General features: G+C 41.2%; 1 protein-coding gene across 2 annotated transcripts; it reads right to left on the bottom strand.

The window, feature by feature from the left end:
• Positions 1 to 3147: 3147 nt before the first annotated feature.
• Positions 3148 to 11997, bottom strand: CCDC190 (coiled-coil domain containing 190). 2 transcript variants are annotated; one of them, XM_005203550.5, is made up of 4 exons: positions 11837 to 11997; positions 9858 to 10056; positions 4963 to 5089; positions 3148 to 4460 (listed from the first exon to the last, which is right to left on the bottom strand). In XM_005203550.5, exons 2-4 carry the CDS (start codon positions 10051 to 10053, stop codon positions 3881 to 3883), a joined length of 903 nt encoding a protein of 300 aa, XP_005203607.1. In that variant the 5' UTR covers positions 10054 to 10056; positions 11837 to 11997; the 3' UTR covers positions 3148 to 3880. The 2 variants fall into 2 exon arrangements, with proteins under 2 accessions (XP_005203607.1, NP_001069930.2); NM_001076462.2 differs by having other exon boundaries at positions 4963 to 5086; positions 11837 to 11977.
• Positions 11998 to 22945: the final 10948 nt, after the last annotated feature.

Here is a 22945-nt window from a genome sequence, read left to right as displayed (position 1 = left end):
GATTGCTCAGAGCCTCCAAACTGTGAGAGGCATGAGATGTTCTAAACTGTCTAAATACAGATTCCTTTGAGCAGTTAAAAGTTTGATTAGAAATTGTATTGGTGAAGGGATTTTCACTTGTCAGGCCAATGTTTGCTGCTAAGTTTCCATATCCCTTACCTGCTGTGTCCCTGGCAGTGTATTGATTAATATAATTGGTGTAAGTAGTAGCTTTAATGTTTGTAACCTGGGACCCTTGAGTTAATTCTTTTTCTTGTCAGAGCCCACCACACCTTTGCTCTGTAGGAATGCAACTTTATCTAATGCTTTTTGGAGGCTGGCGCCTGACTTTAGAATAATCACCTTTAGAGAAAAATAAGTTTCTTAAAATGTTAACAGACCTCCGGGCCAGAAGATGATGCAAATCACCTAAACTTTTGCATATGATAAGTTTGCAGGAAGAAAGCCTGGCTTACTGCATGACTCTACCCCTTCCCCCATTATCCTCTATGCATAACTTAAGGTATAAAAACTACTTTGGAAAATAAAGTGCGGGCCTTGTTCACCGAAACTTGGTCTCACCGTGTCGTTCTTTCTCTTACCTTCTGGCTGAATTATTCAGCCTCTTTTCTCCACTGAATTTCCTCACTGAGCTATCCTTATTCCATTACTCTTTATATCCTTAATTAAAGTTTAATTAAGCAGTTGTTTCCTGATCCTCGCCGACGCCGTCCCCGCTTCGAATTCCCTGGATCCACCGGGGCTGGACCCCGGCAAGTTCTTCTGCCCTAGTCCCTCAGGGATGAGGATGCGGTGAGGGAAGGCAACGGTGGACACATCAGGGACTCCCCTCTTGAGGGCAGTGGTTCCTTGCTGTGCTGGCTGTTGTTGGTGAAGTGGGGTTTTTGACCTCTGTTTAGACTGGACCCAGGCTTCCATTGCCCCAGTGCTTTTGGTGCTGAGGCAAAACACTCTCATATATGATTCCCTGGGCTTTGCCTTCAGGGCTGTCTCACCTTCAGAGGAGCTAGTCTCTCCAGTGTTACTGGTAGCAACTTACCCTGTTGTACCCGACACTGAGGATTGTGGGAACCTTCAGAGTCCCTTCCCATCAGCTATCTTCAGAACCTTGGGACCCTGGATAAGAGGCTGAGACACCACGTCTGAGAGTTCCTGGATGCCTCAGCTCCTAGGCGAACAGTGAATTCCCTGTCCACTGGATGGATTCAGGTAATGATGTGAAAGCCCACTTTATAAACATTTTTAGACTTCCTTGGGCTTCCTAGGTGGTGACAGTGGCAAACAGCCTGGGTGTCAACGCAGGAGACGTAAGACTCAGGTTCGACCCCTGGGTTGGGAAGATCCCCTGGAGGAGGGCGTGGCAACCCACTCCAGTATTCTCACCCGGATAATCCCATGGACAGAAAAGCCTGGCAGGCTGTAGTCCTTGGGGTCACAAAGAGTTGGACACGATTGAAGCGACTTAGCAGCAATAGATAGACTTCCTCATGAGGCAGTAAATGGAGAAGACATTATCTCTCCTCAATACATCTCTGAATAAATGAATGTATGTTAAAAAAAATGTCATGTTCCCTTAAAATGGAAACATGAATTTTCTTTTTACCATTTCTTTCTAATTTTTATTGTTAAACATTGTAATTTATAGGTTTGAGACGTATTTTGTAGCTGAAAATGAGGGCATAAGCCTTTGGGTGTTGTGTTTGTGCCCGCTTCTCTTTGAGAGAGAAGGACAGTACAGGAGAGCAGTATTCTGGTCTTTGTTCCTCATTCACATTCTGGTATAGAGATAGTCATTTTAGTTATTGTGAGCCTCAGTTTTTCTGTCTGTAAAATGGGAGAAATTATCTCATTGACTTCCTACCTGAGAGGGTTTTACGAAGATTTAATGCAATGGTATATAGGTTGGTGTCTTTGAACACCCGCTCATTTGGATTGTGACAATCCCCAAAGTATCTCTAGGCATTTTCAGATGTCTTTTGGGAGCACACCTATCACTAGGTGAGACCTCTGGAATGAATGATTGAATGACTTTAAGCTGATTGGGTGAGAGCCATCCTGGGTCTCAGAGTGGTTTGAAAAGATTAAGGATTTACGCTATTCTGTAGAATTTAATGGGTCAGACAACAAGGTCCTCTGCAGCTGCTTTCCCTGTGGTTGTGTTGAGTTTTATCAATAAAAGTATTGTATCCTTCATACTGAAGAAGGAAAATACATTAGGCTGGTAAAATGATAAGAATAAAATCAATGTATGTAGAAGATTTGATGGCGCTAGTGGTAGAGTCCGCCTGCAATACAGGAGACACAGAAGATGTGGGTTTGATCCCTGGGTTGGGAAAATCCCTTGGAAAAGGAAATGGCGACCCACTCCAGTATTCTTGCCTGGGAAATCCCTGCAAGGAGGAGCCTGCAGGCCATGGGGTCACAAAGAGCTGGATACGACCAAAGCAACTGAGCAGAAGATTTGTAAATGCACAATTTTGTTGCAATTCATGAAATCTAAATTGAAATAGAATGTAAAAAATTTTGGAGGTAGAGCTACCAGCAAATCTAGGTCCATCAGATATATGAAGATATACAAGCAGGGTAACAAGGAGGAACATGCAAAATGCTTATTTCTCAAGTTCATGAGACTGAGGTTTACTTGGAACAGGGGTAGTTAATCAAGTGGAGGAGAGGGCTGGGCTCTGGCTAAGTCCTTGATGCCTTGGTAATAGCTCTGTCCTGAAGTTATGGTCAGCACAGAGAAAAGAGCCTTTCAGAAGTGGGATAAATCATTTTGAGAACTCCACCCCTGTGGAGGGTGCTTGTAATGGAGATAGACAAGGAGAAAGAGCACAATAAAGGGCTTGGAAGTTTGCACAGGAGGTTCTCCACATCTGGTGTTCCTAACCCTGTCAGCCCGGTCATGGCCAGTGTAAATAAATCAGGTATTCATCAGTCAATTCTGTTGCTCCTGTCCTGCCTTCTCCCATTGTTTTGGAAGAAAATGTTAGAGGGGGCACATTTCTTATAAACTGTTAATTATTTTTTTTATTAGGATCCAAAAAGGTTGATAAGAGCAGGTTGAAACTGGGAATGAGAAAACCAAAATGGAACTATTTGGAAATAAAAGAAGTAAGGAAAGGGCTTCAAAAAATAACATAGAACTGTATGGGAGAGAAAGTTTTATTTATAGACTGTATTATGTACATATTTTCAACTGACCTCCTAGCCTTACCTTTACATGTAAAACTGAAACAAACAGAAGAGCCACACCATTTTGCCAGCAGGTGGCACCGTAAGAACCTCCTATAAGATTTAGGAGACTGGCATTGAAACAGGTATAATATCATATGTGAAACGAATTACCAGTCCAGGTTCGATGCAGGATACAGGATGCTTGGGGCTGGTGCACTGGGATGACCCAGAGGCATGGTACGGGGACGGCGGTGGGAGGGGGATTCAGGGTGGGGAACACGTGTACACCTGTGGCGGATTCATGTTGATGTATGGCAAATCAATACAATATTGTAAAGTAATTAGCCTCCAATTAAAATAAATACATTTATAATAAAAAAAAAAAGAAAAGGGTGGCATATGTAAGCAGGTCCCTTAATATTTTACCTTTCAGGAAAAGTCTAGGGATCAATGTAGATTCATATTCTTGGTAACGTTAACAATATGCGTATATTGCTTTGAATGGCTTCAGAAGATTCATCTCTCCGTTTTTCATCCTAGCATTGCTCATTTAGTGAAACATTATACTCCCATAAAAGGCAAAAAAGACTAAGGTTTAAAATAAAATCTATATCTATGTATTTGTATTGTTTGCTTCAGTTGCTAAAGTAATTATGACACATGATACTATGGGGATAGAGTGGACGATTAAAGATGAAGTAACTTAGATGGTCACCCTGTTCTCACATCCCTTTTCTGCCCTGGACTGTGAGGATTCCTTGTGCCCGAAGATCTCCGCAATGCTGAGCAATCTCTCAGACTCAGGGGGGACCCGGTGCCGGAGGTAATGAGCTTTTCTGGCCTTTTCAAACAACTCCAAGTAGGTTGATGTTTGGGGCTTATCTTTGAAGTCTCCTCCACCTTCCACGGGATCCAGGGGCGTTTGTTTTGCAGGGTTGTGGTCTGGTCTTGTGCTGGCATCATTTGATCTGGTCTCATCACTGTGCCCTGGTTCACTGTCACCAGCTGGGCCGGAACCGGGGCCTCCATCTACAGTGTGGGTGGAGACGTCTTGATTGTGACAGAGAAGAGAGATGCTCTCGTTGGAGCCTTTTCCTTTTGGTGGGTTTATGGACTCTTTCTCTTGGGCTTGCAGCTTCTCTTCTATGAAGTGGGAAGTTCTGTTATTTTGAGATAGTGCCTGCTGTTTGCTTTTCATGGGGTCCTTGGGACCAATGTGATGGAAAGGAGGCATCTGGGACTTGGTTTTGGATCTTCCTTGGGTCGTATTTGTTGTCAGTGCGCTGGGAAAGGAGATAAGAAAAAAGTTCTCTCAAAACTGATGAAGAGCTAATATTTAGCATTTTCAAATTTTTAGACCCTGGCTCCTTTTTGTGTGATATTAACTGAGGTAATAACGTGGGTGAACAGAGGATGAAGGGTGAGAATGGATGGAAACAATGTGGGGAAATGATTTTTCTTTTTCTTGTAAACTTTTTATATTGGAGATTGGAGTATAGCCCTTTAACAGTGTTGTGATGGCTTCAGGTGTGCAGCAAAGCCACACAGCCATACATACACATGTGTCCATGCTCCCCCAGACTCCACTCCCTTCCAGCCTGCCACATAACACTGAGCAGAGTTCCCTGTGCTATACAGGAGTTCTTTGTTGGTTATCTATTTTAAATGCAGCATTTTCCTTAAGAAGGAAAGGGCAGCACTTTCTCAGGGGGAGGATGATTTAAAGAGGTCAGTTGAAAGAAGGACTCAATGGCATATGCATTAGTTTAATAAGCATCGTCTTACCTAGCTTTGTTAGCCTGCAGAGCTCTGTGCTTCTGCCCTCCCTGTGATGAAAGCGTGAGAACATCTTCTGGTCTCTTCTGACTTCTATTCCCAAAGTAAGAGCAGAGCTTTTTCTTGATGATATCTGCTTTGAGTTAATTAATAGGTGCTATGAGTTGAAATGTGGGTTTCCCATGTGGCGCTAGTGGTAAAGAACTTGCCTGCCAATGCAGGAGACGTAAGAGACACAGATTTGATCCCTGGGTCAGGAAGATCTCCTGGAGAAGGGCATGGCAACCCACTCCAGTATTCCTGCCTGGAGAATCCCATGGACGGAGGAGCCTGGCCGGCTACAGTCCATAGGGTCGCAAACAGTCGGGCATGACTGAAGTGACTTGGCACACACATACACAGGTTGAACTCTTTCCTCCCCAAATGTCACGTGTAGAAGTCCTAATCTTCAGCACTTCAGAATGTTACCTTATTTGGAGACAGGGCCTTTACAGAGATAATTAAGATAAGGCCATACAGGTGAGCTGTTGACCAGTATGACTGGTGTCATTATAATACGGAGAAATTAGGATATAGACACAGGTTGAGGGAAGGTGAAGCGGAGAGACATGGGGAGAAGGTGACCACATAGAAACCAAAGAGAGAGGCCTGGAACAGAGCCTTCTTTTCCAGCCTCAGAAGGCACCATTCTGTCAGTACCTTAGTTTTGGACTGTAGACCTCCAGAACTCTGAGAACACAGGTCTGTTGTTTAAGCCACCTAGTTAATGGCAACTTGGTAGGGTAGCCCTAAAAAACTAACACAGTAAGAGAAGAAGGAAAAGAATGCCTGGACCTGGTTCTCTGGGCAGAGAAACCGTATATGAATACCACTGGATCACATTACCCAACAGGCTGATCTAGCATGAGGAATGGAAACAGGCAAACCTAAGGCAGTTCTCCAGTGTTTACCTAGAATATGTTATAGAGGATTTAGAAACACTGAGGTCAGAGGTTTAAACTGGCTGGGACCATGGAGGTTTTGTCTGAATGTTTTACTTGGCAAGCATGATGTTCTCAAATCAAAATGACTGGGTGTGAGCCGTACACAAAGCTGGTGTCCTGCTGTTACATCCGCCTCGACTGTGTGACCTCCTACCCACCTGAGCCAAGAGTTGCAACTGCTGGCCGTGAGTAAGTGGGTTTTTCTCTCTTTGAGTTAGTGTTTCAGAATCTTGTAGTCATAGCTGCTGTAGAGGACCTGGTTTGTTTTCAAGACATCTCATGAGCTGGTCACTTGGAGTTGAAAGTCTTGCACTCGTTTGCTGTAAGGAAAGTGAGTTCCCTAAACCAACACTGGCGTTGGTAGGCACCAGGCAAAGGAAATGTGACCAGATAAAGGGCCTCTAAATTATATTAAACTCCTAATATTCTTTCATCTGATAACTTCTTGGTGAGGTAGTCAAGGCAAGAGGGGTCCTTTTGGGGTCCCTCTTCTGTTGTCTTGAGTGTGTGTGTCTGTGTGTGTGTGTCCCCATCTAGTTATCCAATTTAACAGGAATGTTTGGGTGCCTACTTTGTGCCAGAGAGTATATTCTTGACTCTGGTTTTCTTTACGCTGGACATGTAATTAATCATAAAGCTCTGACAATTCTGCATTCTAAATATCTCAAAATGCCAGCCCCCTTAAGATGCTATCTCACTTTCCAAATATCTTAATATACTCACTTTTTTTTCCTACGTGACGAATGCCTAGTTTAGGCTTTTAAACCCTGGTCTGAATTCTGGAATCCTTCTATCTGGTCTACCTTAAAGTTTGCTGCCAGAGTGATCCTTATCTCATTTGGACATGTAATCTCCCCATTTCCAAACCCCATAGGGTGAAATCTAAACTCTTCTGTAAGATCTGTAGAGCTATTCATGATTGGAGACCCTGCCTGCTCTGCTTTGCCTCTAAATATCACACCTGTCCCTTCTAGTCACCCCTTACACCCCTCCAGTACTGAGCGACTTGTAGCATGTCATCCTCATGTATGCACATTCGTACATACTGTTCTTACAGTGTGTAGAAACATTCCATGTCTTCTCATGACAAACTGCCCACCACCCCTCCTCCACTCATCTTCATCCTCTTACCCCTCTGAGATTCTGTTCATACCCTGCGTCTTTTGGGACATCTTGCCTGAGCCCCTTTAATAGACATGGGAACCTTCCCATGCTTCTGTTCTACTTTGTAAACAAATTTAGCAATTAGTATTTTCTGATATAATTTTTTGTGAGCATAGTTACCTTCTAGTCCACATGTGAGCATCTTGAGGGCACAGACCATGCTTTTCATATTTGTATTCTTGCCTCTATTGGGGTTGCTGTAACAGTGTTTTGTAAAGTTTGGCCCATGAATCACCTGTCCCTGAGTAATCTGCCTTAGTGTCAACTCAGTTAAAAATGTGGACTTTGAGCCTGATTCCTAGCCTACTGATGCAAATCTCTCTAGATGAGGACTTGGAATATGTATTTGAAGCAATCCACCAACTAGCATATAGTTGAAACTCAGTAACAAGGTCATTTGGAGAAGGCAATGGCACCCCACTCCAGTACTCTTGCCTGGAAAATCCCATGGACGGAGGAGCCTGGTAGGCTGCAGTCCATGGGGTCGCTAAGGGTTGGACACGACTGAGTGACTTCAGTTTCACTTTTCACTTTCATGCATTGGAGAAGGAAATGGCAACCCACTCCAGTGTTCTTGCCTGGAGAATCCCAGGGACGGGGAAGCCTGGTGGGCTGCCATCTATGGGGTCGCACAGAGTTGGACATGACTGAAGCGACTTAGCAGCAGCAGCAGCAACAACAAGGTCATTAAATGAATCATGGGAATTTATTGTCTAATACAGTGCCTGATAAATACTGAGACTTAATTCATATTGCTTTCTTCCTTCTTCTCTAGTCTTATGCTCAAGGAATCTGAGGCACAGAGAGGATGTGACTTTCTAAAGTACACAGAGACAGAGACCCCTGAATCAAAGCTTTCTGCCTTCTGCCCAGACTCTTTTCACACCCCCTGTCTATCAGGCAAACTCTCTAGTCACCAAAGACAGCCACCTCTCTCAAACATGATCTTTGAAACACCACTTTGAGAATAAGTATCTGGTCTTCAATAACCTTTTTGAGAAATGAAGTGGGATTCGACCAAATGGTTTCTGAGATTCCTTTCCATCCTGTGAGCTCTCATCCTTAGTTTGGTTTAACCATTTATTACAGACAGGGAGGTTTAAACCAGAGGAGTTCAGTCACTTGCTCAGTTACTCCTCTTTAAAACCCAAAGCTGGAGGTTAGAAATAAATCATAGGCTAGACCTCTGGATATTACTCTTGGCCCTTGTGTCCATATATCAGCTATGGAGATCTAAATGATTTTATATTGAATTGTGATACCTGACTTTCTTCTAGAACATGCTATATCATTTTCAGGGCTCCTGCCCCTGCCTTAAGTAAGAAGGGATTATAGTGTGAAGAGCTGAGATAGATCCATTCTATGCTGTATATTAAAATATGATTATTTTATTATGGGAAAAATAAAAACAGTTTCTATAAATTGTATAACTATGGCAACTTTCAACAAAACTGTGGAAGAGTTTTAATCCTGTAACAATCTTTTACTGATTGACTGATAACAGCAAACAGTTACATGGCACTTATTTTGTATTTAGGTACTGTTTCAAATGCTCACTGTATCCTCAAATGACTCCATGAGGTAAGAAACATCAATTACATTTTATGTTGGAGAAAACCGAGGCAGAGGCAGGTCCAGTAAGCTGCTCAAGGTCTCACTGCTGGTAAGTGATAGAGTCAGGATTTCAACCCTGACAGTGTGGGTCCAAAGTCTGTATTCTCAGCCACCACAGTTTAATGGACAAAGATACAATCACTGAGCAGCCAGTTTTATTTCCTTATTTTTTTACTGAATGGTGTAGACAGCTTTGGAAAGTCTGAGATTCTGGATATCATTGTGTAGCCCTTCCCTCTGTGAAGATCAATAGCGTACTAACCAGAAATTGGTGTTTGAAGTTAGTAGCATTAATTTTGTTATAATTACTAAACTGTATAGTCTATGTTCATTGGATAGTCTTCTAAGTAATGTGTACATTTGGAAAAGATTATTCATTGGCAACAGAAGGTTTTATGGGAGGGAATTATTATAAAGAATGTGAACTCGCAGCTTCTGGGTAAAGACACCTCTTTGGGGAAATGACAGAAATCCTTGCTCTTTGGCTTAAGAAGACAATGAAATCATAGTACCAATACACAGCAATTGCTTTTGCAAAATTTTCTTATCTAAGCAAAATCTGCAAGCTCTCGTGTCAATACACTTTGGAATACAAGAAGGATAAGTTGAGAAATTCACTTTCTGCAGAAGAAGGGAAGATCTGACTCTCAGTCTGGTGTGTTGGAAATAGCCAAGTGCTCTGTGCTCAGCCATAGCAGAGGTAAGCCACTGTTAAACATGCTCTCTGGTTACTAATCCCGGGGAATTTTTTTGTTTTTACTTCCTTTTCATAAGATGACTTGCACATTAATAGTTACTCAGAGAGTGTTTGCTGACCAGGCATAAAAAAGAAATGAAACCAAATCAACCCAGATATAAGAAAGTAGAACACTAAAGCTTTAAGTCAGAGAGAGCTCATTTGAAAGACTGGGAGCCTGAGAAGTGTTAGCTGAGGAAGGTTTGCATGCGCACTGCTCCAGGGAGCTGTATCATTGAGGGAGAGAAAGGTGGGAAGCCTAAAATCCAAGTTGAGATCAAAAGTCCTCTTACTGAGTGTCCAGTCTCTGAAAGGGCCCTCATCACCAAGTAGGGGGTATTACTCTCGCCCCAGCCAAGCGATGGCTAGCTGTCCTGCTCTGCCTCTCCCCATCCTGGAAGCCTTACCTTGCTGCAGCCTCTGCAGTTCTTTCTGGAGCTGTCTCTGCTCCCTGGTCAGTGACTTCACGTGGTACAGGCATATATCCTCTAGTCTCTGCAGTCTTTGGCTGAGTCTGGCTTCAGCCTGCTTTGCACTTTTCCTCTCCAGATCGAAGTGCTTATGCAGTGGTCCCCTGACCATATGCCTCTCCATTCTCTTCATGATCTAGAGGCAATAAAACAAGATTCTCTCAGGTGCTGTGTCAGACCTGATAAAGCAGAATGGGGACCCTGACCCTGGCTTTTATCGGAAATCAGTGTTTGAATCCTGAGTATTTCTGAATACATAGCTGCCCAGTCAGATTAAGTTACACTGTTAGAAAACTTTTCCCTGTCAACTAAAAAATTATTCACAGCCTTAAAGTTGAGAGTTATATTTTATTCAGTGGGAATTTTTAGAACTTCAAGCCTGGGAGGCAGCCTTTCAAGTAACCCTGAGAAAGCTGCTTCGAAGAGGAGGTGCTATATAACTACATATATATCCTAATATATCGCTAAGGTACATAGGAGTCTGCAACAAAGGGCAGGTAGTGGGAACAAAAGATGACTGTTAATAAAAGAAAACCAGATATCTCAAGCTAAAGAATTTAGCTCTTTTCTTTGTATGGGAAGATTCAAGAGCCTGGACTCACTGAAATCATTCCTTTACTCTGCACCTCAGCTATCTGGGGCTAGTATCCTGTGTTTTCATGTTCTGAGTTTCCCCAGGGCTCACTGTGTGGCGTGACTGCAATCTGATAGCTGCTAGATAGCAGATATTTTTTCCTTCCTGAGTTCCCTCAGGGCTAACCAGCTCAGTAGTGGTGCTGACTGCAATTTCTGATAACTGTGGCAATCTTTGTTTACTGATATAGCAGATAATATTTTATTTATCAGACCTACAGTAATGTGATTTTCTAGTGTGACATGGAAGTATCTAGGTCAAAGTCATTTCTCTGAGCCTCAGTCTCCTTGTCAATAAAAGAGTGATAGATAGGCTCTGTATACAACCCCCAATCAGGTTGCTATAAAGATCAAGAGAAAAGTACATGAATAAATTTTAGGGCAAAAATTAAACACCTTACAGATATAAGCCATTATTCACCCTATGAGATAAGTTCCTTCTACTGTTCTTTAAAGACTCCCCAGAAGCCTTCTCAGGGCCCTGGGGAGGATCTGGGGACTTAGGACAGAGCCATTCTGGAGCCCCTTCAATTCATTAATTTATGTACATGAGGGTCCATGCAGCCTGTAATCCTACCATGTGCCAAGTGCTATGCTGAGGGCCGAGGGTAGTGGTGAATGAGACACAGTTCCTGCTTTCAAAGAACTTTCAGATTTACAACTCTGGAGTCTAATGTTGTTGTATAGCCGGTAAGTCATGTTCGACTCTGTGACACCACGGACTGTAACTTGCTAGGCTCGTCTGTCCATGGGATTCTCCAGGCAAGAATACTGGAGTGGGTTGCCGTTTCCTTATTTCAGGGGATCTTCCTGACTCAGGGATCAAACCTACATCTCTTGTGTCTCCTGCATTGGCAGGCAGATTCATCACTGAGTCATTTGGAGTCAAATGGTACATGCCAAATGTGAACAATCACTATTTCAAAAAGTGGGGAAAGTGGGATCTGTTGGTTACAAAACAGTACAAGCATCCAACAAGTAGTCTGCATAGCTGAAAGGAGCTCATCTTCCTCCTCGGACTGTGCTGTGCTAAGAGGCAGGGACACATCTTTCCTCCTCTTTGCTTCCTTCTCAATATGCATCTCAGACTAGATGCACAATATGTGCCCAGGATACAAATAGATTACTCTTAATAAAGCTTTGTTGATAATAACAGAGGAAAAATCTTAGCATTACAAGGGAGGATAAAGTCAGGACACAGGAGAGAAATTTTTAAGACAGCTAGCTTTTAGTCTAAAATGTAGACTAAAGTTTTATTAAAGAACATAGTGAGTAGCACTTACCTACAAATCCAGGGTTCTCACTGTGAGAATGCTGCCTGCTTCTTTTGCTATGCCCGGCTGAACTTTGAAAATGAGCTTGTTTTTCTTCAATAAATTTAGGAGCTTGGTGTTAGGGAGGTGGGGAGGTTAGAGGGAACTTTGGAGAGGGCTGTGGGGAGAATGTTGAACACACTTGAAAGCACTCTTCCATGCCACCTCCCTCATCAGGAATGCTAAGTTCCTGAATGTGGGCACTGATCCCAGAGCTTGAAATAGCTCCGTGAGCTAAGGAAGCCTGCCAGCCTCCAGCCCTCCCCTTGACGGGCCCACAGTGCTCCTTCTCGGCTGTATCCATGGGAGCCAAGAATGGAACCAAGGAGTGTCTTACTGTGTTCTCAGAATCTCTCTCTCTCTCCCCACCCCCTTCCACTCTTTTCCTTCTTCTTTGGCCATATTATTCCCCACCTCCCTCACAGTGTCCAGTCCTTACTTCTTGGAAACAAGATCAGGTTCTAAAAGAAGGCACTCTGTTTTTTTTTTTTTTTTTTTGGTCAGATTGTACACATTTTGTGCAGGAGACTAATTTGTTTATTTTGTATGATCACATTCTGTACTGACTTTCTCCAGCCTTCTAACCATGCGTGTTCTTCAGTGCTTATTTTAGGTTTTCAGAGTTGTCACAACAGACAAGCAAACTGAAACTTAAATCAACTTTTGTTATCATAGATTGGACTCTGTGATAGAAGGCAAGCTGAACTATTGATTGTGGAACAAGATATTAAATGGGATTCTCACTGTTGCCTTAAGGCTTCGTCTGAAAACAAGAGGCATTAATGTGCCACAGTCTAAAGAGAACTGCCAACACTGGGACCTATTAATTCCCCCAGAGCTTACTGAGAGGCAGCTAAACAGACCCTATTTCCCACAGTCATCACCTAGCAAACAAGCTGTTATAAGGAGATTACTGGCAAAATGGAGAGGAAATCTATTATTCTCTCTGTAGGAGGTAATGCCTTTCCCATTTCTTCCCATGAGGTAATTCTCTCACCTCCAGAATTTAAATGAATGGAATGGGGTTCCAGAAAATGTCACGCCTACACTTCATGGCAAATAGATGGGGAAATAGTGGAAATAGTGACAGATTTTATTTTGGGGGGCTTCAAAATCACTGCAGATGGTAACTGCAGCCATGAAGTTAAAAGACGCTTGCTCCTTGGAAGAAAAGTTATGACCTACCTAGACAGCTTATTAAAAAGCAGAGACATTACTTTGCCAACAAAGGTCTGTCTAATCAAAGCTATGGTTTTTCCAGTAGTAATGTATGGATGTGAGAGTTGAACTATAAAGAAAGCTGAATGCCAAAGAATTGATGCTTTTGAACTGTGGTGTTGGAGAAGACTCTTGAGAGTCACTTGGACTGCAAGGAGATCCAACAAGTCCATCCTAAAGGAAATCAGTCCTGAATATTCATTGGAAGGACTGATGCTGAAGCTGAAACTCCAATACTTTGGCCACCTGAAGTGAAGAACTGACTCAGTTGAAAAGACCCTGATGCTGGGAAAGATTGAAGGCAGGAGGAGAAGGGGACAACAGAGGATGAGATGGCTGGATGGCATCATTGACTCAATGGACATGAGTTTGAGTAAACTCCAGGATTTGGTGATGGACAGGGAGGCCTGACGTGCTGCAGACCATGGGGTTGCAAAAAGTTGGACATGTCTGAGTGACTGAACTGAACTGAACACAAGAAGAGACAGACACCTCCTTCCCCAGCTGGAGACTTGGTGAATTGCAGAACCACAGATCAGCCCCCACCCCAACCATCTGTTGCCACCAAAGCTGATAGTGAGGGATTCTTAGAAAACCTTGGTTACTTCATGTCATCTTGAGAGAAAGAGCTGAGAAGGGAAGGCATGCAGAAATAATTCAAGAACGAACATTAGTGTGTGAGCCTGCGAAAGGAATGGTAGCCAAACCCATCTTAGTTCCTGTTGGCCCTTAGTGTGTCAAAGAGGACACTAGCATTTCCTTGCTTCATGTGAAGGAGCACAGAGGTTATGTAGGGAGCAGAAACCATGGCATTGCCCTTGGAAGACTCTAGGTCAGATAAGGTAGTTCTTTACTCAGAGCAGGCATAGAACCACAGGCAGGGCAAGGGAGAGTAGTGACAGAAGGAATCCATTTAAAGGTGATTTTTTGCTCATAAAAATATCAATAAATATGGATGTCACGGTCATCAGTGACAGCAGCTCTCCAGTGTGGGCTAGTGAGCTCTTCGGGCTCTTGGAAAGGAGAAAAATAGCTGCAATCTCACAACCATCAGACTGCAGCCAGTCCCTACAGTGAGCCCCAAGGGAGCTCAGGATGTGAAAGAACACAGGACCCTGAACCAGGAGCACTGAGAAGGAATGATTTCAGTGAGCCCAGACTCTTGCATCTTCCAATACATAGGAAAGTGCTAAATTCCTTAACTTGGGATATCTGGTTTTCTTTCATTAACAATAATCTTTTGATGTTCAGATCACCTGCCCTTTGTTAAAAAACATCTCTGTAACCTTGTTCTTCCCCTTGCCTCCTCAGAGCAGATCTCTCAGGCTCACTTGAGATGCTGTCTCCTGGGTTTGAAGTCCTAAAAATTCTCATTGAATAAAACATAACTGTCAACTTTTAGGTTGTGAATATTTTTTAAGTTGACAAAAGCAACATATCTTAAGAGCAGAGCACAGCAGGAGCACATGGATTATGACTGATCGAGGAAAGACCGGTAATACCTCAGCACTGCAAAAGTATTAGCTATACAAAAACTATATTGTTCCCCGTCTCCAAGTCCCTTGGAGTCCACTGAGCAAAGGCTTTAAACTTTATTTGAGATTGGAACTTCAAAGTGGACTGGAATGTTTTTTTTACAGCCAACGTGGCCAGAAAAGTGTAGAATCTGTCTCTGCTATCATTAAGGGACAAGAACAAATGAAAAAGATAATGATTTGAATCATAAAGCTCTAATTCCTATATCATGGACCTGCTGTCATCACTAGGGAAAAGAAGTTTAAATTGCCCATTAAAATGAATTTTACAGAATGGATGTTATTTATTCACATTCATATACTTTTCTGTCTCTGTATTATATGGAAGTAGCATTCTTTTGTAGTCAAATACATCTGAGATCAAATAATCATTCTGTCATTTAATAAGTTATATGACTTTTTTTCATTAATGCTGCCATATCCCCTAGTCTCCTTATCTATGAAAAGGGTTAATAATATCTTCATCATAGGGATTCTGGTAGAATTTAATGAAAGAATGAATGCAAAGTGTTTGGTACATAGTAGATGTTCAATAAGCATTAGTCCAAGTTTCTAGCAAAGATGGAGTAACAGGGAGTAGATTCACTCTTCCATATGAAACAATTTGAAAAACCAGACAAAATTTATGAAATAATGTGGTCTATTTTTAACACAGGATGTGAAGCAGTGGAATGATGCTCCCTGAGAAAGTAGAAAGAAACCAAGGGACCTTTATTATTGCCCCAGCTTACTGCTTAGAAAGAATTTCCAGGTCACATCATGGAGAGGGGACAGCCAAGCAATGGATTTCCTAAGAAGACCAGAAATGGAAGTCCAGAAAGACCAAGGCAGCTAGGAGCAGGGGAGAGTACCAGATCAAAGAAGCACAATGGAATCAAAGTAGAAGAAACATGAATAAAACTACCCCAAGGCATATAAAATCAAATTTCTAGAAAAGTAATAAAGAAATATGTTTAGAAACAACAAGAGAGAAAAAAGGCACATTATACAAGAACATAGGTAAGAATTATAGCAGACTTTCTGTCAGAAACAATTCAAGCCAGAAGCTAGTGGAACAAGATTTTTAAAGCTCTTGGGTGGGGGGAACCTTAGAATTCTGTACTCTACAAAAATATCTTTAATATCAATGGCAGATTGAAGAATTTTTCAGTCATATAAAAGCATCAATAATTCTTAATCAACAAATGTACAGTCCAAGAAATGTTAAAGCAGTCCTTGAACAGAAAGAGAATTACACTAGATGGAAATTCAAATCTACACAAAGGGATGAAGAGTCCAGGAAAGGCAAATTACTTGGGTAAATATAAAGATGGTTTCTCTTATCACTTAAGTCTCTGTAAAATACAGTTGATGGCTTCAGTCCAGTTCAGTCACTCAGTCCTGTCCGATTTTTTGCGACCCCATGAACCGCAGCACGCCAGGCCTCCTTGTCCATCACCAACTCCTGGAGTTTATCCAAACTCATGTCCATTGAGTTGGTGATGCCATCCAGCCATCTCATCCTTTGTTGTGCCCTTCTCCTTCTGCCCTCAATCTTTCCCAGCATCAGGGTCTTTTCAAATGAGTCAGCTCTTCACATCAGGTGGCCAAAGTATTGGAGTTTCAACTTCAGCATCAGTCCTTCCAATGAACACCCAGGACTGATCTCTTTTAGGATGGACTGGTTGGATCTCCTTACAGTCCAAGGGACTCTCAAGAGTCTTCTCCAACACCACAGTTCAAAAGCATCAATTCTTCGGCACTCAGCTTTCTTTATAGTTCAAATCTCACATCCATACATGACTACTGGCAAAATCATAGCCTTGACTAGACGGATCTTTGTTGACAAAGTAATATCTCTGCTTTTCAATATGCTGTCTAGGTTGATCATAACTTTCCTTCCAAGGAGTAAGCATCTTTTAACTTCTTGGCTGCAATCACCATCTACAGTGATTTTGGAGCCCCCCAAAATAAATTCAGCCACTGTTTCCACTGTTTCCCCATCTCTTTGCTGTGAAGTGATGGGACCGCATGCCATGATGTTAGTTTTCTGAATGTTGAGCTTTAAGCCAACTTTTTCACTCTCCACTTTCACTTTCTCAAGAGGCTCTTCAGTTCTTCTCCACTTTCTGCCATAAGGGTGGTGTCATCTGCATATCTGAGGTTATTGATATTTCTCCCAGCAATCTTGATTCCAGCTTGTGCTTCTTCCAGCCCAGCATTTCTCATGATGTACTCTGCATATAAGTTAAATAAGCAGGGTGACAATACACAGCCTTGATGTACTCCTTTTCTTATTTGGAGCCAGTGTGTTGTTCCATGTCCAGTTCTAACTGTTGCTTCCTGACCTGCCTACAGGTTTCTCAAGAGGCAGGTCAGATGGTCTGGTATTTCTATCTCTTTCAGAATTTTCCATAGTTTATTGTGATACACACAGTCAAAGGCTTTGGCGTAGTCAATCTTGGAGTAAATGGCAACCCTCTCCAGTATTCTTACCTGGGAAATCCTATGAACAGAGGAGTCTGGTGGGCTACAGTCCATGGGGTTGCAGAGTCAGAAACAACAGAGTGACTAACACACAGGTGGAGAATGGTAACTTCAGGCTGATCACAAGGTTCCTGGAACATGGCCTTTTCCCTTCACTACCAACCAATCAGAAGACAGTCACATACCCTGCAGCTCGCACCCCAAATTTTCTCTATAAAAACTACCCCCAGGACTTCTCTGGTGGTGCAGTGGATAAGAATCTGCCTGCCAATGCAGGGGACACGGCTTCGATCTCTGGTCCAGGAAGATTCTATCTGCCACAGAGCAACTAATCCCGTATGCCATAGTTCCGGCCTGAGCTCCAGAGTCCACAAGCCGCAACTACTGAGGCCGTGTGCCTTGACTACTGAAGCCTGTGCACCTACAGCCTATGCTCTGCAACAAGAGAAGCCACCAGAATCCACCCATTCACCACAGTTGGTGAGTACCCATCCTCTCTGCACTAGAACAATAAGGAAAGACCCAACACAACTGAAAAAAAAAAGACTTCTCTTCCCAAACAATCAGGAAGTTTGGGTTTTTCTAGCATGAGCTACCTGTCCTCCCTGCTTGACCCTGCAATAAACCTTCCTTTGCTCTAAGCTCTGACACTGGTTAGTTTGGCCTCACTGAACGTTGGGCAAATGACCTGAACTTGTGTTTCATAACACTCTCATAACATAGATGGACCTAGAGATTATTGTACTAAGGGAAGTAAGCCAGACAGAGAAAAACAAATATATATTGTTATATATGGGATCTAAAAGGGGGAAAAAAAGGTACAAAAGAAAATGTGCAAGTAAACTTATTTACAAAACAGAAATAGACCCACAGACACAGAAAACAAACTTATGATTACCAAAGGTGAAGAAGGGGGGGAATACATTAGAAGGCTGGGATTAAACAAATATTATTGATGGTTCAAAGCAAAATGCAATAATGTATTGTGAGATTTATAGTATGTAAGGAAGTAGAACACATGACAACAATAGTATACATTTCAAATGGGAAGAAATGGAAGTATACTGTTATAAGATTCTTACCCTATGTATGAAACAGTATAAAATCTCTTCAAGGCAGACTGTAATAAGTCATAGCTGTATACTCTAAACTCTAAAGCAGCCTCTAAAATAATATATCAAAGAATTGTAACTAATTAATTAACAAATGTGATAAATGGAATCATAAGAAATATTGGATCTAAAATAAGTCAGAAAAAGAATGAGAAAATAAGGAAGAGTGTAGATAAAAAGGAAAAAGCAAGATGGCAGATTTAAACTTAATTTTATTAAGAATCACAATAAATATAAACACTTGATAAAAACCAGAAATTGTCAGACCAAATTAAAGAACAAGAGCCACAATATATAATGCTGAGAACACGTCAAAACAAAACAAAATTTCAGTATAAAGATGCAAATAGATGAAGAATAGAAGTGGGAAAAGATATACCAGGTTAACACTAATATAAAGAAATTAGGGTTGCTGTTGCTGCTGCTGCTGCTAAGTCGCTTCAGTCATGTCCGACTCTGTGAAACCCCATAGACGGCAGCCCACCAGGCGCCTCCGTCCATGGGATCCTGCAGGCAAGAGTACCAGAGCGGGGTGCCATTGCCTTCTCCAAAGACATTAGGGTTAGCTATACTAATACACAGGCTCCCCAGGTAGCTCAGTGGTAAAGAATCCACTTGCCAATATAGGAGAGGCAGAAGATGTGGGTTTGATCCCTGGATCAGGAAGATCCCTGGAGAAAGGAATGGCAATCCCCTCCAGTATCCTTGGCTGGAAGATCCCACAGAAAGAGGAGCCTGGCAGGCTACAGTTCATGGGGTTGCAAAGAGTCCAACACGACTGAGTGGCTGAGTGCACACACACACTAATACATAAAAAGATGATCTTCAGAACAAAGAATATAAACAATGATCAACAGAGTCATTTCTCAATGATGATGAATCTCAGTGATGCACCATGAAATATTGAAAATCCATAATATTTTTGCTTCTAATAGCACAACTCCCAAATACATAACACAAAACAGATAGGACTGTGTGGAAATATCTACACATCCACAGTTATAATCAGTGATTTCAACACTTCTTTCTCAGTAGTTGGTAGAATTTGCATAAAGAAAATTAGTAAGGATTAAAGAAACAAACAACACTACTAACTAACTTGGCCAAATTGACATTTATAGAATATTCCACCTGGAAACCACAGAATTCTCATTCTTTTCCAGTGCACAGGAATGTTTATTTAGATAGATCATATTCTGGGTCATAAAATGTTTTAATAAAAGTATTGAAATAACAAAGTTTATTCTTTGACCACAGTGAAACAAAATTATAAATCAAAATAGAATGATATCTTGAAAATTCCCCTAATACTTGGAAATAAAATAATATACTTCTAAATAACCCATAGACCAGCCATGGCGCTGATCTGTGTGTGGGGAATCTGGCTGGTGCCACTCTTAGGGTGGGCACCTGCCCTGGAAGGCCTCCCCCAGAGAACTGAATGGAGAGCACTGGAGGCCCTGCTGGTCCCACCTTCTCATACATAAAAGAGACAAGCACTAAGGATTTCCTGTATAGAACAGGGAACCCTATTCAATGGGAAATAATATGAAAAATTTTCACTGGATCATTTTGCTGTACACCTGAAACTAACACAGTATTTTAAATCAACTATACTCCAGTAAAATAAGTAAATAACCCATATATTAAAAATTAAATCAAACAGGAAATTAGAATACTTTGATATGAGTGAGTTATAACAAGCAAATGAAAATTGTGAGATGAAATAAAGCAGTACTTGGGAGGAAATTTCTGGCACAAAAGTGCTTATATTTTAAAGAAGAAAGCTCTCAGGTCAATTAGCTTAGTTAATACTTTGTAGGATTACAAAAAGAAGAGAGAATTAAGCACAAAGTAGAAGAACCAATGAAATAATAAAGAATATCAAGCAATGAAATTAAAAGAAAAACAATAGAAAAAATCAATGAAATAAAAAGCTGATTCTTTGAGAAGATCAATAAAACTTTTAAATTTTGGTTCTAATTCTATGAAAAATGCCATCGGTGGTTTGACAGAGATTGCTTTGAATCTGTAGATTGCTTTGGATCGTGCAGTCGTTTTGACAACATTGACTTTTCAATCCAAGAGGATGCTATATCTTTACATCTGTTTATGTCATCTTTGATTTATTTTATTAGCATCTTATATAATAGTTTTTGGAGTATAAGTGTTTTGTCTCCTTAGGTAGGTTTATTCCTAGGTATTTTATTCTTTTTGATGTGGTGGTAAATGGGATTGCTTCTTTATCTTTCTGATCTTTCATTAGTCGTGCACAGACAAGCAACAGATTTCTGTGTATTAATTTCATATCTTGCAACTTTACAGAATTCATTGATGAGCTCTAATAGTTTTCTAGTAGTATCTTTAGGATTTTTTATATATAGTATCACATCATCTGCAAACAGTGACACTTTTACTTCTTTCCCAATTTGTGTTCTCTTTATTATTTTTTTTTAATCTCTGATTGATATGATTAGGACTTCCAAACTATGCTGAATAAAAGTGGTGAGAGTGGACGTTCTTGTGTTGTTCCTGATCTTAAAATAAATGCTGTCAGCTTTCCACCAATGAGTATGATGTTAAATGTGAATTTGTCATATACTGCCCTTTGAATGGAGACACAGAGACCCCGAATAGCCAAAGCAATCTTGAGAAAGAAAAATGGAGCTGTAGAAATCAGGCTCCCTGATGTCAGACTATACTACAAAGCTATAGTCATCAAAACAGTGTGGTACTGATACAAAAACAGAATTACAGATTAATTGAACAGGATAGAAAAAAATAAACCCACACATCTATGGTCAATTAATCTATGACAAAGGAGGCAATGTTATACAATGAGAAAAAGATGACTTTTCCAATGAATGATATTGGGAAAACTGGGCAGCTACATGTAAAAGAAAATAAATTAGAATATTCTTTAATACCATACACAAAAATAAACACAAATGGATTAAAAACCTGAATGTAAAACCAGATACTATAGAACTCTTAGAGGAAAACATAAGCAGAACACTCTTTGATATAAATCACAGCAATATCTTTTTCAAGCCATCTCCTAGAGTAATGGAAATGAAAACAAAAATAAACAAATGAGACTTAATTAAACAAAAAAGCTTTTGCACAGCAAAGGAAACCATAGACAAACTGAAAAGACCACCTACAGAATGGGAGAAAATATTTGCAAACTATATGACTGATGTGGATTACTCCTGAAAATTTACAAACAGCTCATGTGGCTCAATATAAAAACAAACGAACAACATAATCAAAAATTGGACAGAAAACGTATATAGACATTTCTCCAAAGAAGATGTACAAATGGCCAAGAGGCACATGAAAAGATGCTCGACTTTGATATTAGAGAAATCCATTCAAGACTACAATGAGATAACATCTCACACTGCTCAGAATGGCCATCATCAAAAAAATCTACAAACAATAAATGTGGGAGAGGGTGTGGAGAAGAGAGAACCCTCCTACAGTGTTGGTGGGAGTGTACATCATGACAGTCACTATGGAGAGCAATATCATTTCCTAAAAAACTAAACATAGAACTACAATATGATCCTGCAATCCTACTCCTGGGCATTTGTTATTGTTCAGTTGCTAAGTCTTGCTGATCCCCATGAACTACAGCATTCCAGGCTTCCCTGTCCTTCACTATCTCCTGGAGTTTGCCCAAACTCATGTCCATTGAGCTGGTGATGCCATCCAGCCATCTCACCCTCAGTCACTCCCTTCTCCTCCTGTCCTCAATCTTTCCCATCATCAAGGCCTTTTCCAATGAGTTGGCTCTTTGCATCAGGTGGCCAAAGGATTGGAGCTTCAGCTTCAGCATCAGTCCTTCCAATGAACATTCAGGACTGATTTCCTTTAGGATTAACTGATTTGGTCTCCTTGCTCTCCAAGGGACTCTCAAGAGTCTTCTCCAGCACCATGGTTCAAAAGCATCAATTCTTCAGGGCTCAGCAATTTTTATTGTTCAGCTCTCACCTCTGTACATGACTACTGAAAAAACCAAAGCTTTGACTATACGGACCTTTTTCAGCAAAGTGATGTCTCTGCTATTGAATACACTGTCTAGGTTTGTCATAGCTTTTCTTCCAGGAGCAAGTGTCTTTTAATTTAATGGCTGCAGTCACCATCTGTGGTGATCTTGGAGCCCAAGAAAATAAAATCTGACACTGTTTCCATTTTTTTCCCCCCATCTATTTGCCATGAAGTGTTGGGACAGATGCCATGATCTCAGTTTTTTGAATGCTGAGTCTTAATCCAGCTTTTTCGCTCTCCTCTTTCACCTTCTTCAAGAGGCTCTTTAGTTCCTCTTCACTTTCTGCCATTAGGGTGGTGTGATCTGCGTATCTGAGGTTGTTGATATTTCTCCTGGCAATCTTGATTCCAACTGGTGAGTCATTCACACTGACATTTTGCATGATGTACTCTGCATAAAGTTAAATAAGCAAGGTGACAATACATAGCCTTGACATACTCCTTTCCCAGTTTGGAATCATCTGTTGTTCTATGTCCAGTTCTAACTGTTGCTTCTTGACCTGCATACAGACTTCTTAGAAGATAGGTAAGGTGATCTGATATTCTAATCTCCTTAAGAATTTTCCGCAGCTTGTTGTGATCCACACAGTCAAAGGCTTTAGCACAGTCAGTGAAACAGAAGTTTTTCTGGAATTTCCTGGCTTATTCAGTGATCCAACAGATGATGGAAATTCAATCTCTGGTCCCTCTGCCTT

The sequence above is a fragment of the Bos taurus genome, chromosome 3, assembly GCF_002263795.3.
Source record: "Bos taurus isolate L1 Dominette 01449 registration number 42190680 breed Hereford chromosome 3, ARS-UCD2.0, whole genome shotgun sequence".
Taxonomy (NCBI): Eukaryota; Metazoa; Chordata; class Mammalia; order Artiodactyla; family Bovidae; genus Bos; species Bos taurus.
This window is presented reverse-complemented; position numbering and strand designations above follow the sequence as displayed.